We start from the raw sequence: 17,435 nt of genomic DNA on the forward strand, positions 1-17,435 counted from the left end.
TTTTTCATTACTATAGTAAGATAGTACAAATAAGGTTAATATTAATTAATGAGGTCAATATTATTATAAGGCTATATAAAATGTAGTTGGATATTCTCAATAAGCTGCTTTTGTTACTAGGGGGAAAAATAACCCAGCAACCTACAAATACATTTTTTAAAGACAAACCTTAAATATATGCTTAAGCACAGCAGACAAAAGTAACACTGTACCATCATTTAAGGCAAGGATGTATTTAAATATTCTTATAAAAGATGAGAACTGATTTCCATTTCAATTTTTTTACTTGTTTACCCACTTAACTGCTAGAAGACTGACTAAAATATACATTGTTTGTTCCACAAAAAAAAATTTTGAAACATGGTCTGGTTTCTGTGTGGCCCAGCTCCAGTTGCTGCAGGCTTTTAGGGAATAATTAAGGGGTGGAAGATATCACTCTCTCACTCCTTCTCTCTCTCTCCTCCCACCGCCCTCAAACTTTCAAATAGAGGAAAATAAATAAAATAAACATCTTTTTAAACATGGCTTAAAGATGACAAATATGATATCATAAATCACTTCCCAAAAATTAAACATAAAAATTTACAACCTCTCTCAAAACTTCTCCATACATTCTCTCACTTCCTTCTTGTCTTTGCTGAAGATCCATTTATCTACCGTGAACAACCCTTCACTTGTTCCTATCCTTCTGCTCCCACATTTTAATCTAGAATGTCACTCCTTCAGTTACTTACATTCCTTCTCATCAGTCTCACACAATGTGCTTGCATGCACAAATACACATACAGTTCTTTCAATTCTCTTTAAACCCTCAAATTATCAGAATTTTCCTCCTTTCTATTAGCTGTTAAAGTTCTAAAATGGTCGTTCAAAAATTGGCATACTAATTTTATTCTAGGCCCATCACAAAGTGAAACTACTCTGCAAAGAACAAGAATGGCCTCTGGGGGTAGGGGTTTGACCAAAAGGTGAAGACATCATTTGGGATGCTCACTTCCCATTTAGGATTGTCTGGGTCCAAGTCCCAGATTTGCTCCTAATTCCAGCTCCCTGCTAATGTGTACTCTTGGAGGCAACAGAATACGTGGGTGGCTCAAAATACTTGGGTCCCTGCCACCCACATGGGAGATACAGGTGGAGTTCCTGGCTCCTGACTTCAGTCTGGCCTAGCCCTAGCCAGTGAATTAGCAGATGGAAGATTTCTTTCTCCCTCACTCTGCCTCGAATTATTATATTCAATAACTTCTTAAATTTCCACCTCATTTGGTTTTCTCCCTCTGGACTTAGTTCTACCAGAACTTGAAACTAATTTTTTTAAAGCTGCCTTCTAACCAGAAAATCAGTATTCTCTAATTCTTTTTCCACCTCACATATGATTGATTGTTCTTGGTAGGATTCTGTAACCTTTCCTATCATCTAATTATATTCCCTACACATCCCAAAATTCAATCTGCTAACTGTTTTCTCTTACTTCTTCTCTAAGATAGAAATCTCTTGCAGTCCTATGGCTTGAGTTGCTACCTCTATGAACACATCTACCAAACTCATACCTTTCCAATTCTCTCTTGAACTCTATACTCAATTTTCTGACCTCAAAATGAATTTCACGCTAGCTTGTTGAAGTCAGCATGTTCAAAAACAAACATCATATACAAACACCAAGCTTCCTCTTTTCCCTCCTATGTTCCCTATCTCATTAAGGGCATCACTGCCTTCTGAGTCATTCAGGCTGAAAACCTCAAGGTCACTTTCACTTCACCTTCTCCTTCATCCTCTAACTCTGAAGGGTCACCAAGACCTGTAGAGTTTACCTACAAAATGCCTCCCCCACTAAAACCAACACTTCCTACCTACTGTAAACAATCAGGCCATCCCTTCCTTATTTCTCTTCCAAATGATTTTAATTCCTCTTCTCCAGTATTTCTGCTTTTACGTTTATTTGCTCTTAATTCAACCTTCAAAACTCAGGAGAGGAATATATCAAAGCACAGCCTTGCTCTTTCCTTTCCCCATTCAAAAGCCTTCTATGTTTATCTGCCCACCAAATATATTTAGTCCAAATTCCTTGACAGAGAAGTCAATGCCTCTATCATCTTCCTCTAACCTTCTCTCACTCAACCTGCTCTCACTCAACAGTCTCCCATTATTTCTTCACCCTAACATGCCCTCCACATCCCTAGAGTCTAAACTCCTTTTATAAACAACCTGATTGCACCTCCCCATGCTTCACTCTATAGCAGCTTTTCACTACCAGCAAGCAAAATTCACCTCAGCCATGTACTTTGTTATGCCACTTTATTTATACCAAGTTACAGCATTTATTATATTCTACCATGTGGCATGGTTAGCTATAAATATGCCTTTCCATAGTTGGCATTCAATAGTGAATGATGAAGTCAACAGATAACATGTAAAGAAATTTTTAAAAGAAGCTGATTCCAAATCTGAATAGTTAAAATCGTGTAAGACTTAAAAGATTACTCATGAAGGCTCCCATTGTACAAGTGAACTTCCAAAGGTTCATGGTAAATGGAATTAAAAGACACATTTATTTTGGAACAAAATAAAATGAAATCTATGGATAGTTTTTTTTTTTCCTAATATACATTTTCATTAACTTTCTGAAGCTTCCCCCATACAAATGGATTTCAATTTTTGCACCTTAAACTTACCTTCTAATTCCATTTTCCATGAACTTTCATGAGCACTCTTGTATGTATGCCTTATATCACAGGGATTCATGAAAGTAACTCTGTAGGATTCCTTTAAATATTTTATTTTATCAAAAACTTTTCCTAGAAGTCACAAGTAGCAAACTTCTGTATATTTCATTTATTTCAACAAAAATTCAAAATCTAACTCAGCACTAAACAAAATTGTCCAGACATCTTTTAAGGTAGTATTATTGCTTTTCCAACTCTATTAGTGCCTATGATTCTGTTTAATAACAACAATTTCAACTAGGAAAAGAAAACATGTGAAAAAGAATAATTCAAATAAATTACACTCTTGGTTCAAGGGCTTCAGAAGGTGAGATTCTCAAAACCAACAAATATGAGCAACTGGTACTCAAAATCTAAGTTTTACTCCATACAGGATTTTTTCAGAGACATGAGGTATTCAATTTTCTTATTCTCTTTTCAATATTTGTATATAATCCAAGTTTTTTTCAATTGAGAAACCTTAAACTACATTATGGTCACAATGGCATTATAAAGACAGAGAATGAATTATATTTCAAGCTTGACAAATGTACTGAATGTACTTTAGGTAAAAGGCAGGAAACGGTTATTTGGCATCAGCCCTTTTTAAATGCTTTTAAAACTCTTTCAGTAATGTAAGTTCAAATACATGACAGGGACAGCAAGACAAAAACGTAGGCAGGTACTCAACCTGCTTGCTCTTTAGCATCAATTAATTATTTTCTAATGTCCTAAGCATCCATGTATACTCAGTACATTTAGCATCTAGTAGATGGAAAATTGTTTCTTCTATTTTCCATCACCTGGCTAAGACTCTTGTGAAAACCACACTCAGGAACCTCACATTAATAAATTATCATTCCGACCATACTGATTAGCAGTCATTTCCTTACCCTCACCTCAGCATTTCCAACAATGTGAGAAGGCTGTTCCTGAAAGGCAATGGCCAGCCAAATTCACCAAGAAAACTATCTGAACAGTGGCCAGAACAACAAGGTGCATGGTCTCTACTTTGCTCCTGTTGTAGTTTGGGTCTGTGTTATGGCCCTTTCCGTACTATATGGCAACTACTTCTCTATATGCCTGGCTCTGATGCTGCTCTCTGAGCTCCCTGACAGGTCAATGGCAGTGTTACCTCATTTCTACTTTTGCATCCTCAGGATCAAGCACTTAGGAACACAGTAGGCCCTCAGTAAATGTATTAAGATTTTCAGAAACCCTGTCTCTTGTAACAGCTTTGAAACATATTCATTTCATTTCAGCTGTATCTGAACCAAGCACGTCATAGTTCTGTCACTGTATCAAATACTTTGGGCAGCTACTGACTTTGACACAAGAGCTTAGTACAAAAAATGCGTCTTAATGGAATGCCTAAGGATATGCTACTATTCCATTTCTCAGTACCTGCACTATGCTAACTCTGTACAAAACACACTACATCTTATAAAGTACAGAACTCAGTGACATTGCAGAACAATCCTGCTCTCTGCAAACAGAGCAATTAGTTGGAACTGGAATCTCAGCAGATCATTTTAAATCCTTGAGGCCATGTGTGGTGAAACTACAGACATACTAGATATTTCCCTCATAGTCTAAAATTGCTTCATTATCTACTGCAAAATAATTTACTTTACCTTGTAGGTAGCTAGGACATGGTGAATTGAAGCTTATTTTCACATTATGAGGACCTATTTTGTAAAAAGGCTTCAAAAGAAAACTATGCTCACTATATACTTTACCCTGCCTTTTCCTTAGCAACTGTACTTGGAAGTTGTTATTTTCTATTATTCATAACATAAACTCAATCATTGCAGTATTTTCAAAAACAGGGAATGTATCAAGGGATTATCTTTTGGACTAATAATAAAGTTTGTGATGTAATCATCAGGAGAATGTTATTGTGAACTGCTTCCTTCACCACTGACAAATAAGAAAAGATAAACACTGAGGGACGCCTCAGTGAAACTCCATCCTGTCAACTAGTTATTACCAACGCCTTTCCATTACTATGTGATGGAGAAACAAATACGTTGAACTCTCTTATAATAATCATGTGATTTTTCTCCACAAAGCCCACAGTTGCATTCACAAACTGACATAATCATTTTTATTACTTGACAAATAATGTAGACAAACAGGGAGCACCACAGCAACACTTTTGCCAACACCCACACTCTCATCCCACGAAGTAGAGACTCTGGATAACAGATTTCTTTGTGAGTCAAGTTTCTCAGAAAGGTTAAACCCAAACCCACAACAGGGTTAATAAGATAAATAATGGCAGATGTTTAACCATCAGATAACCATCCTTTTTACCCTAACTCATGGTGAAATAATGAAGTTGGTAAAAGTTTGGTTCATAACAAATCATAAACCAAAATTAAAAACTTTTTAATGTTTCAAAAATAATGCATTTATCATAACCATCACTCACCACTTCCCTATATAAAACTTTTTGATTTGATGTTCTAACCCTCAATCACAAATACATAAATTTTGACCACTCAAAGAGTGGGAGTAGGAAGAGAGGAGCATCTCCTTGTAGAATCTGATTCATTTGTTGACCAACTACATATGAGATAAGTTAGAGAGAATCTTGAATCCCTTCTCTTACCTGCAACTAAAGATTTAAGCAATGAGAGTGGCCTTCAAATGTCTACTCTGTAGAAAAGCAAAGACAGCTAGTATTGTGCCTGCCAAACATAACCACTTTTTCCAACTGCATAGTTTTCACTCTGAAGAATCCAGTGGTAAACTCAGAACTTGACCCCCAAGCAGCAGTCACAATGTTCTGCCACTATGACATCACTCTGTCTGCAGCACTTTAATGTAACAATTTGAATACATTGGCAGAAGCTTAAATAGGTCACACTGAGGCCGAAAACTAAGGGTATTTATCTGGCAGGATCATTCTGGCTCTGCTGTTAACACCGTTGGCCATAGACTGTCAGGCCCATCATTCATCTATCTGCTCTTCCCACAAGGATAGAGGAAAGGAAAATAAGCCTTGTCACCCTCCTGTATTCTTCGCACAGAGCCACAAACCAAAGCAAAGGGAAATGCTACCATGTGCTTTCTCCAGGCTCTGACATATCCTTGACAAAAGAATATTTTTCAAAAACTGCTTTTATATAATCATAAAAGCACCAAAAACTCTGCCTCGACTAAATGTATAATTAGCCCTAAATATCTAAAGCATAAAGCCATAAATGCTTCAGATTTACCAATATATAGGAGACAGTGCCTCTGCTTTAAAAGCAAGAACTAGTAATTGTTGCAAAGCAGCAAGCTACATCTTCATCACATTTATTTCATAATCCTCCTTGTTTCTGACAGCTACAGTTTTACAGTAGATTCCTGGAAGGCACTCGGGCTCCATTTCTAACTGGCCTTCCCTGAGTACTGGCAACCAGCTTGATTTCTTCTGGTGAAATGAGAGTTCATTTGAAAGCAACATGCAGAAACCACAGAAGCTTCTGATATTCTCAGCTCCACTACCCCCAATATAAATTTTCCTTTCACAACAAACAATGTGCAATCAAAAAGGTTTCCTGTTTCAAAATGGAATAGTATATGAAAGAAACTGTAACTCTTCCATTAACAATAAAGTTTCTTAATGAAGATGAACTCTCCCAGATGAAGATGGAAACTCTCAAATACTGTTTGCTTACTAAAGGATGAATCTGGTTCTTCCCCCAGTAAATCAGCTTCCGCATAACACATGTGGCTGTCTTGAGTGGTCTATTAGAGACTTAAGTTATTTGCTTGTCCTTTTTTGTTATCTAAGAGCAACACAACCTCACATAAGCCAGAACAAATACTTCCAAACTCCACTAGGGTCATACACGCAGAAAAAGCAGCCAATGGCGAAAACGCTGCATATCTGAGTCACATAGAAGAACTCTCAACCTTGAAAAGTTGGACAAAAAAAAAGTCTCTACACTGAATCCAACTTCTCAAAACACAGAGTGGAAATAAGAAACACAGTCAACACGAATTCACAGACTGCTGCCTGATCAATAGTTCTTAATTAAGACTACGCATAAATTTGGAGTAACGGCATCCAGGGTGAAGCGGGCTGGCACAGTGACACAGAACTCACCACTTTGTCCATGAGCTTCCAAGTTTTCTCCACAGTCCTGCGATCTGCCGCCGCTTGCTTAGGGGGTCCCACTGCATCCTGAATCGCATCGATAATGCCCAAAATTCGACCTTTCCGGGGGTTTCCTCCTCGACCGCCAGGGTTCCTGCCATTCATAGAAGTTGCCATCTGGAATCTTAGTCCTTTGAAAGAGCAGATTTAAAAGGAGAAAAGTTAGTTGGGTACTAAAATATTGGCCCAACAGAAAACTGAACAGGCTAACTTGCACCTACCACATCCCCCCCTCCAACAATGAGAACAAAACCAAGGGTCCCGGACTCAACGTTTCAGTTAAGTGTGTAAATTCACACTCTCCATCTCCACATACAACAAACCTAGGAGCGGCGATGCTACATCTACCTTCAGAACGCTGAGAGTTAAAGATGCATCCAGGCTTAACTTCTACCCAACTTCTAACAAAAAGACAACTTCAAATAGAGCTCCTCTAACCAGATCCTAACACAGTGCGCTCCCCCGTCCTGGCTTCATCCTAACTCAAAGTACTGGAGCAAGGGTAACTTTCAGTACCTCTGGGAGCCTCACTGGAGAAGCCTCACTTCTCATTCAGCCGGGGCTCGCCAAGTTATATAAACGTAAAGATTATCTTCCACTAGCAAACGAAAGGGACACGTTGGTGATCAACAAAGGCACAGGGCTTGGATTTCCCCCACTAAAACCACCCAGGACGGACACGGGAATGCACTGCTCTGGAAACAAACACCGTTAAGTAGTTACCCCCAGAGAAGCCAAAGGAGCCAACGAACAGCCCTGTTCGAAAAGAGAGGGTGGGAAAACTGACGAGAGCGCCGCGAAAGCAGAGTTCACTTCGCCCCGCGCCGGGATTCTCACCCACGGCGGCCGGGGGGCGAGCCAAAGCTTTGTTTCAGGACGCCTGCCCCCTCCCTGCCCCTGCTCCTGCCCCGGCCCCGGCCCCGGTCCCCGCCGCTCGCTCCAGGCTGGGGGAGGCCGGCGACACAGCGAGGACAAAGTGTCCCCTCGCGGCCCCGGCTCCGGCGCTCGGCGCTGCGCCGCGGGGAGCTCGGCGCCCGGAGACCGTCTCACTCCCCAGCCGCGCGACGGCTGCCCTCCCTCGCCTTCCTCCCCGCGGCCCGCCCCGGGTCCCGGTCTTTAAATACCCCCACTTCGGGCGGCGGTAACAGCAGCTGGAAGCCGGGGCTGTCCCCTGTCCCTCCGTGGCCCGCGCCTGGCTGCCCCCGGGGGCCCCGGCCGGAAAGAAGCGTCGAGCCCCCGGCGCCCCACCGGCTCCTTGCCTCTGGGCGCCGTGGCCGTCCGGACACGCGTGTGCGCGCGCCCCACTCTCACACGCACGCAGCCCGGGGGCCTGGGCGAGGAGTGTGGGACCGCCGTCACAGCACGCTCCCGAGGAAGCAGCGGCCCGCAGCACCAGCCACCGAGACGTGGGAACGCGACAATTACCGTCCAGACAAATCCACACCCGCTCTCCCCGCCCGCCCGACTCTCGGGAGGCCCCGGGACGCCGCCGCAGCACTAGCCGGAGGAGGAGACCACTCGCTGGACACCCCACCCCTGGAGCATACACACAGAGACCCAGGCGAGGGGCGGGCCCGGGGGCGGGGTCGCCCTGCCGGCCCGCCAATCTCGCGCGCTCGCGCACTGCCCGACAGCGGACGAGGCCAATGGGCGGGAGGTGCCCGCCCTCCTCGCGCTCCCACCCCGTCCACGTCCTCCACAGTACACAATGGCCCCAAAGGAAGGCCCGCTCGCTGCGCGTCCCACATAGAAGGGGGCTCAGAGAAATCGGCCTGCACTCCCCAGGGAACGAAAGTGGGAAAGGGAAAGGAAATGAAGGAAACTACGCCGGGCACCAGGGAGCTAACCAATAAGGGGTGGGCAGGTGGGCGTGAGCAGAGGGAGCGGGAGCCCGAGCTGACTGGGGCTACGAGGCGGGACTTCCTGCTTCGCTCACCTTCCCCGTCTTTTGTTTCATAGCAACAGAGTAGAGGCTGGGAGGGTGCTGCTTCCCTGCTCTGGGCGGGTCTGAGGCTGGAGAAATTCATCTCCCTAGGGCTGCCAAACCCAGGATAGCGGCCAAACAGGTCTAAGACGTTGCTTTTTGTTGGCTGTCAAAAAAGAGTTGCAATCACCAAGCTTCAAAGAGAAGTGTAAACCTAGAGTAAGCTAAAGGCAACGCCTCATTGCCAAGGAAAACTTCCTAAATACCTGAGTGCTTCCCCTGTACTGTTAAGTTCTAGAAGGATTGCAGATCTAACAGGCTGATGGAAATGGGTGACAATGCTATCAAATAGACTGCCAAGGGAAGTTGAAGTCCCAGTTGTTGGGGATTGCTGATATTTTCTTCCTTGCTTTTGTATTTTGTCTGAGTCACCTTCAGTCTACATGGACTTCTCTCCGTGTTCAAAAAGCAACCTTATTGTATCTGCCATTCTCTCCCAGCAATGTTGATCTTTTTCTGTGTCCCCATTATTCATTCCCTCAAAAAGGCTCATATGTGGCTAATCTTAAATGGAAAAAGTTGTCGTGCAGGGACCCTTCATTCAACAAGACCATAGATTAAACCAACACTTGCATTTCTCTCTATTTACTTCAAGCCTACCACAAATCTAACAATTGTTCTGAATTTTTGTACTTAGCAACTTTCCACTGAAGTTGATAATGCTGAATACACTTTGCATCTTTCGCTTCTCAGATTGTTGTGATGTTTTGTAGCGTTTTAAAAAATGTATTTCTAATCTTCTTTCTAACCAGTTAACCTGATAAAATACTTCTCAAGGATTCCAACCACACTCTAGCAAATAACCATTTCAATGAATAGTGTTCTGAAGGACCCTGGGTTCTAATGAACATGATCCACTCCTATAATCAGATGGTTAAGATTTCCATTTGATGAAAACAGACAAAATATACAGGGTGGTAAAATGTGGCTCAGGAAGTAATTTTGTTTACTTGTCATTATTTCTAGGCTGATGATTTTAGTTCCATGTTTTCACATTGTGTTTATCTACAAAACAGCAGGCTTCTCCATACCTCCTCCATCCACCCATATCTTCCTGCTCATGGCAATAGTAGCCATATTTACCAAAGGAAGAATACAAAAGAGAAAATATCTTTTGGGGGGAACATGCAAAATAATTCCAAAACATATAGAAATTATGTATAGAAGATTTTTCATCATGTTATTAATTAGTGGTTTAAGGGGACATTATAACATGGAAAAATGTAGAATAAGTAAAATGCATGTTATAGCATGTACATCTCTCTTTTGTAACTGAAAGATATTTAATAAGCAAATGGTATTGCCTATGGTATTAAGCAGATCTAGATGAAACAAATTACAAGTTTTTTGGTATATGGTTATATGTGATTATGTATGTTAGATATCTATGTGTGGTATATTTATATATATACAAATACATTCAAGCTTTTGTAACTTTGTTCTCTATTATTTATTTATCAAAATCATCTAGACACCAAATGCTGTTTTGGTGTAGCTGAGAACCCAGATGGGCTCAAATTAGGATTCAGGGTTTGATTATGTATAATGAACTGATGGGGCAGCAGCCATACCTGTGAACTACTAGCAAGAACTGGTATGCATGGAAGGATAAAAACTTGCTGGGATTCAAACTTCATATTCCTGGTGCCTCCAATGGAGACACAGAAGATAGAGCACAACAAAAGAATGCATGTAGAGGAGCTATATATAAGAGCACAAAGAAATGATATTTTATTAGAGACTTTATGATACTCAGGGCATAGGCAATAGTGCTTCAAGATAACAGAGTTAGCTCAAGAAATAGTCTCATTTCTACAGAACAAGTGAATCTCCAGTATGGTGCAGTTTAAAGAAGATTTAGCATCATTTGGCAGTATGAGGATTCGTAATCTAGAGAGAATTTGCTTATGGCTTCCTTACCATAGAATGGGTGACATGAGGCAGAATGGTGAGATTCCTAGCTAAAGGGTCATGTATCACCAAAGTGGCCAGTAGGTGAATCATGTGAACAAACTGACCCTATGCACATTTTTGACCCCTCCCCCACAACTCCCAGAAAATACTGAGACTGTGGCAAGCATACGGAAGAAATTTTGTAGAGGCAGCTATGAACCCTTGTAATTTGAGCATTAATATTTGGCATTGATACGTGTTCCAACAACCTGGTGCCATTTGGGGGACTGCAGATTATATTCCTGTCTTTAAATACAGGATTTTTTTAAAAAATAAAAGACACTTTGGGAAGAAATATTTTAGACCTTTTTTTTTTTTCATTTTTTTCTTTTCCTCTACTTTCTCCAGCTTCACAAGGGACTCCTATGATATTGGGCATGAGTTGACTGAAAAACAAAGCTCTCCCATAATTTATTTGACCAAAATAGCTCAAAATTATTTGTTGAATAAATGGATTGTTTAATGAGTATTTTGGGTATTTCCTAATAGGAAATGTGATGCTGTTCCTATTTCTGCATGGTGGCGAACTCATTTAGTTCACAATTACAAGCAAGACTTTACTTCTCATAGTAAACCCATGTGTAATTCATACCAGGTGGATTTACAATGTCCATTCTAACATACACACACAAAATAGAATACCGCCACACAAAATACTAATCTCCCAGAGAGAACATGGACAAAAATTCACAGGTTAGAGAGAAATAGGAGCAAGAAGAGCTATTCAGTTCTGGGATTACCCAGTCATTCCTTATCAAAAGGAATACATGTCCATCTGTCCTCAACAATACATGTTAGTAGCTGGCAGCAGTGGGAGCTGATCTCATGGGCTCATCATATATAACCAAACTCTAAACATTAGTTTGGGCTCAACTGGCATTCTTACTGAACATCAACAACAAAACTAACAATTACTTAAGTAAATAAAACCTTTTTTGTCTTACAGATAGAAGTCTGAAGCTAGGAATTACAGGTGGGTATGGTGGCTCCACAATATTCTCAAGTACCCAAGTTCCAATCTTTCTTCTGTGGCAAACCCTCAGAGTCACTTCATTGTTCAAGATGGCAGTTGGCATGCTAGCCCTCAGTGCTGATTGTGAGTCTAAAAGCTAAGAAGAATATTAGAGGGGCAAATCAAAGTTCCAGCTGAGTTTATTTTCATTTCTTTCCTTTGCTATTCTATTATTTTCTTTTCTTTTTAAAGATTCATTTATTTATTTGAAAGGCAGATTACAGAAAGTCAGAGGCAGGGAGAGAGGACTTCTATCTACTGATTGACTCCTCAAATGGCCACAACGGATGGAGCTGGGCTAATCCGAAGCCAAGAGCCAGGAGCTTCTTCTGGGTCTCCCACATAGATGCAGGGGCCCAAGGACTTAGGCCATCTTCCACTGCTTTCTCATACCATAGCAGAGAGCTGGATCAGAAGTGAAGCAGCTGGGACTGGAACTGGCACTCATATGGGATGCGGGCACTGCAGATGACGACTTTACCCACTACACCACAGTTCTGGCCCCTGCATCGATTTTCTTGATGCAATCCTCAGAAAACTCCCACAAATATTTCTCATAAACAGCCCAAGGCCAGAACTCAGAATCCCGGCCAAATTTAGTACAAAAAGTCTGGAAGTTAATGTGCTTTTTATTCTGGGAAGCAATATAACCAACCAAAAATGCTGTTTTTTTTTTTTTCCCCTCAAGAGAAAAGAGTGAATAGATATAGCAAGAAACTGGCAAATATTAGCATAATGATCATATTATAATTATTAAACTTGTGACTAGCAGTTCACTTCTTGAAGTAAAAACTATAGATCCAAACACAAAATGAAAAAAGGCAAATTTGGAATACCAAGACAAAATCTTTATTTTATGTATGTGTGTGTATATATATGTACATATATTTCCCTTAGTTGTAGTTATTAAATTTTTATTACTTCTTTAGTGAACAGAAATTAGCATCTGCTATTACTAGACACACACACATATTCTTCAAAGTTTTTTTGCATGTGGATGTATACAGTAAATTATATATAATTCTTTTTTTTAACTTTTATTTAATGAATATAAATTTCCAGTATACAGCTTATGGATTACAATGGCTTCCCCTTCCCATAATTTCCCTCCCACCCGCAACCCTCCCCTCTCCTGCTCCCTCTCCCCGTCCATTCACATCAAGATTCATTTTCAATTCTATTTATATACAGAAGATCAATTTAGTATAAAGATTTCAACAGTTTGCACCCACATAGAAACACAAAGTGAAACATACTGTTTGAGTACTAGTTATAGCATTAAATCAAAATGTACAGTACATTAAGGACAGAGATCCCACATCAGGAGCAAGCGCACAGTGGCTCCTGTTGTTGACCCAACAAATTGACACTCTAGTTTATGGCGCCAGTAACCACCCTAGGCTGTCGTCATGAGTTGCCAAGGCTATGGAAGCCTTCCAAGTTTGCCGACTCTGATCATATTTAGACAAGGTCATAAAAGACAGAGTGAGGATAGTAACCAATGATCCTAAGAGTGGCCTTAACCAGGTCTGAACAATTATACAGCATTAAGTGGGGAAGAGGACCATCAGTACTGATGGTCCTATATATAATTCTTATTATAGCATGCGTACTCAGTGATCCTGAACAATCAGTTTCACAGGATGGAGAATTAAATCAGCAACTCCCTAATAAGATTTCTATACTAACGTTTCTTTGAGATTAAACAGTTATATCTGAAAGAATAAGTGTTGTCTTCAAAATCACTTCATTATGATTTCTGTTCCCTGAAATTGATTTCTATACAATTCTTTTCCAGATGATGATTTATTTGGACTCATTCTTTGTAATAAAATGTTTACCAAAGTATCATATGTGTCTGCTTTAAAACTTGAAGTAAACCGTCTACTTTGCTTCAGTTATATAGTCCTTCATACTTCTGTCACATTATTCACATTTCATAGGACATTTTTCATGTTTTCCTAATGTGCTTTGATTCAGAAAAATATGGGTAATTTTCTTTTTTCTCAAAAATTTGTGTGAAGAAGGTAAAATATGAATTAGTCATTAATTTCTCTACAGTTCTTATGCATTTTTAATTATAACAAATAAATGCAGTATTGAATTTTTATTTTTCAATTAAAAGTGTAAACTCGGATTCTTTAATGCTGAATGAGATCTTGATACTGATCCCATTCCTTGGTCTATCAGACCTGGAAATTGGCAAATTTTTCCATGGTGATTGAACCCTCAAATACATGGGTAATAAATTCACAAAAGATTAATTTGCAGTATAAAAACCAGTTAATAATGTGAGAAGGTAACTGCCAATCAGACTAATATTAATGTAGGCCAGATATATATTCATGTTTCTACTCAAGAAGTCAAATTAAGAACAGAAAGTTACAAAATTATTTCAAAAATCTAAAGAAGAAAACTACCCACAGGACTAACGTAACAATGTCGATGTAGGTCTAATACTCTCAATCTACAGAAAGTCTTGGGTATTGTTTCTTAATTCCCATTCGTAAGGTACAAAAATTATCCTTGTCTGTGTTAAATCTCTTGAGTGTTTTAGGATACAAAACCTATTAGGCATCGATCTTTATTTTTTCAGCTATGATGTCTAACAGCTCATTCACTCACTCAGACAAGAAGCCTGTTTTGCGTATCTAATGTATGCCAACCCATTATGCTAGACACCAGGAAACACAAAGATGATTAAGCACCAGTCATTGTTCCCAAAGAGAAAGCAGGCACATAAGGAGATCACTATAAACACAAATGGTAAAAGCAGTAGTTTCTGTAGACAGAAATAGCTGTGAGAAACTGAGGAAAGGTAACCAATCTAGCCTAGAAAAAGCAATGACTGAACCAAGTCATAGATGCTAACTAGATTTAACAGTTAGTCACAAGATGGTCATTCTGGCCAAATGAGAATTCATGGACAAGGAAGTAACAGAAATAAAAACAGGGAATAATCAGTTTCATTCCATGGGAAGCAGAGAATGGTCATCAAAATGCCAAAAATTAGCAGGTGATGAGTAAATTAAAGTCTCATGTGTCCAATTAAAAATCTTAGATCCAATCCCTGTTTTAATGAGAAGTCATAGGAGGATTTTACCCAGGCCAGAGTTGGAACAGAGGAGGCAAGGGAGATGACTTTGAAACATTCATACTTGAGAATGTTCCCCTTATGAGCAGGTTGATAATGGATTAGAGAAGGTAAGGAAGGTAGGGTAACCAATTCGGAGACATGTATTAAGTGATGATGAGGACCTGGAATGCGGCAGTGTCCCTAGAGATGAAAAAATAAGTGGAATGCTTGATAAATATTGAGAAAAGCAGGTTTCATCCAGCTCTCCCATTGGAATAACAAATTCTCAGGCCCTACACACAGATATTCTGTTTTAATTGATATGCAATATTTTAAAAATTCCCCAGGAGGTTTGAGTTAGCAGCTAAGACTGAGAACCACTGATTAGTTGATTTATCAGTTGCTGTTAATTGTAGGAATATGAGGCGTGAAGAAGATGGAGGAGCAAGGATATTCTATATTCTAGCCTTAATGCCTGGGTAAAAGCCTTAGCAACTTAACATGGAGAGCATGAAAAGACAATCTGTTTCAAAGATGAGAGAATGGATTGTTTTGAAATGGGAAAATATCAGACATTTTTGGAATAAGCAGATGTACATTATCATTAGGTTATTCAAAGCTTGTATCATAGGTTTAGCAACATTGACAAATGCGTAATACCTAATACTCATTAAACCACGATAGGAGGTTATGTAGAATATGGACAGCATTTACTTGAACTCAAAGCATAAATAAATGAAATAGAGACTAGAAAAATACAAAAGTTCAACTAAATAACGATCTGATTCTCAAAAAGGAATCAGAAATGAAAAGGGAAAGATTACAACTGACATCATAGAAATATAAAGGTTTGTTAGAGATTACTATGAATAATCAAATGGTGACAAATTTGACAACTTAGAAGAAATGGACAAATTCATAGACACAAACACATTGCCAAGCTTGAATCAAGAGGAAATAAAATACCTAAACAGACTAAAAACAAGTGGCAAGAATGTATCAGTATACATACAGATTTCCATCAAAGAAAATCCCAGGGCAAAATATCTTCATTGCTAAATTCTACCAAACACTTAAAGATTCTTCTAACATTATTCCAAAAATTACAAGGAGGACATTTTCCAAACTTATTTTACAAGAGTTGAACTCTGAGGATCAGTATTCAGAGAAAAGCAGAGGAAAACAGATCACAAAAAGCAAACTCAAAAAGAATCTATTTGCATATTCTATGGGAAACCAGTGGAGTGAAGTAGTTCCACAGAGCAAGCATCAGTTTCAAATTCAGGGGAGGGGTCCAATTAAAAAAAATGTTAATACACCCATAGAATTTAATAATTGAGAAATTATTTGTGAACTTGATGGGAACAGTGGAGGATGGCCCAAGTGCTTGGGCCCTGCACCCACGTGGGAGACCAGGAGGAAGCACCCGGCTCCTGGCCATTTGGCGAGTGAACCAACGGAAGGAAGACCTTTCTCTGTCCCTCTCTCTCACTGTCTAACTCTACCTGTCAAATTAAAAGAAAAAAGAAAAGAACCTACTAAGGACTGAAAATCAATCCTGAAAGAATATTAGAATTTGGTGACCATGAATTGAATAGTGATGTCCATCTAGAAAGATTTGCAAGTCTCTCTAGCCAAACCCTGAGATTGTAGCTTCAAAACAGGTTTATGTTTTGCTTAAGGAGGAGTTGTAAAAGCACAAGAATGAAAGAAATCTCGAGTTTTGGTGAGATGGCCTTTCAGTTGCTTGACTATAGGGTTCAAACGGAACAAGAAGGAAAAAAGAGTACTTAGGAAAGTAAAGGAACTTATCAACATGGATTGTTAACATGCTCTCAACTACCAGAAAAGCCATGTCAAAATAATCCAACCCAGAAAAAGAAATTATTCCACTTCATTCTGTGTGTTTATGTGTGTATGCATGAATGGGTGTGTGTGAAAATTTTTATATCATTAATTGTACTTTATAAAATTAAATATACTTTTATGTACAGCATATAGATATATTTAAATACTATGAATGTGCATTTTACAGAAAATTTTCTTTTCTTGTAAGAAATAAAATACTCTCAAAATATAGATTTAAAATATTTATAGAATGTATTTCTACAGACTAATTAAAGATTCAAAACTAAAACTATTAGATACACTTAACTCTATAGATGTATGGATTAGACCAGAATAAAATGAAAGTTTAAAAATTGAAACAACCAGGAGGCATTTCATTTTGTATTCATTTGCATATTCTAACTGCTAGCTAACTCTTAACATTTGCCCTTTCATAAAATGTGAAACAGTAATAACCCAGAGAATAAAGTTGCCTCATAAGATGCCATGCAATAATAGCACACCTGCAGAAAAACTCTGTGGTCTACTATGTGCCATTTATTTTCGTCTTTTTTTTTTAAAGATTTATGTATTTATTTGAAAGGTGGAGTTATAGAAACAGAGGGAGAGACACAGAGAGAGATTTTTCCATCCACTGTTTCACTTCCCATATGGCCACAGCAGTCAGTTTATCAGTCTGGACCTAGGTATGACAGAATTCATCTGCT

At 39.4% G+C, this 17,435-nt stretch overlaps 1 protein-coding gene across 4 annotated transcripts in view; it reads right to left on the reverse strand.

Annotated features, from left to right (window-relative positions):
- The window catches only part of CBLB (Cbl proto-oncogene B), a 238,091-nt gene extending 229,708 nt beyond the window's left edge, over window positions 1-8,383 (reverse strand). The window contains exons 1-2 of one of the 4 annotated variants that reach the window (XM_062207509.1): window positions 8,281-8,383; window positions 6,805-6,986 (exon numbers count right to left, since the gene is read on the reverse strand). In XM_062207509.1, coding sequence (XP_062063493.1) covers window positions 6,805-6,972 — 168 coding nt within the window. In that variant the 5' untranslated portion in view covers window positions 6,973-6,986; window positions 8,281-8,383. Of the gene's footprint in view, window positions 1-6,804; window positions 6,987-7,371; window positions 7,455-7,979; window positions 8,000-8,280 lie in introns of those variants that run through there. The other 3 variants (XM_062207500.1, XM_062207492.1, XM_062207483.1) reach the window with 3 other exon arrangements.
- Window positions 8,384-17,435: the final 9,052 nt, after the last annotated feature.

The sequence above is a fragment of the Lepus europaeus genome, chromosome 2 (assembly GCF_033115175.1).
Source record: "Lepus europaeus isolate LE1 chromosome 2, mLepTim1.pri, whole genome shotgun sequence".
Lineage (NCBI taxonomy): Eukaryota > Metazoa > Chordata > Mammalia > Lagomorpha > Leporidae > Lepus > Lepus europaeus.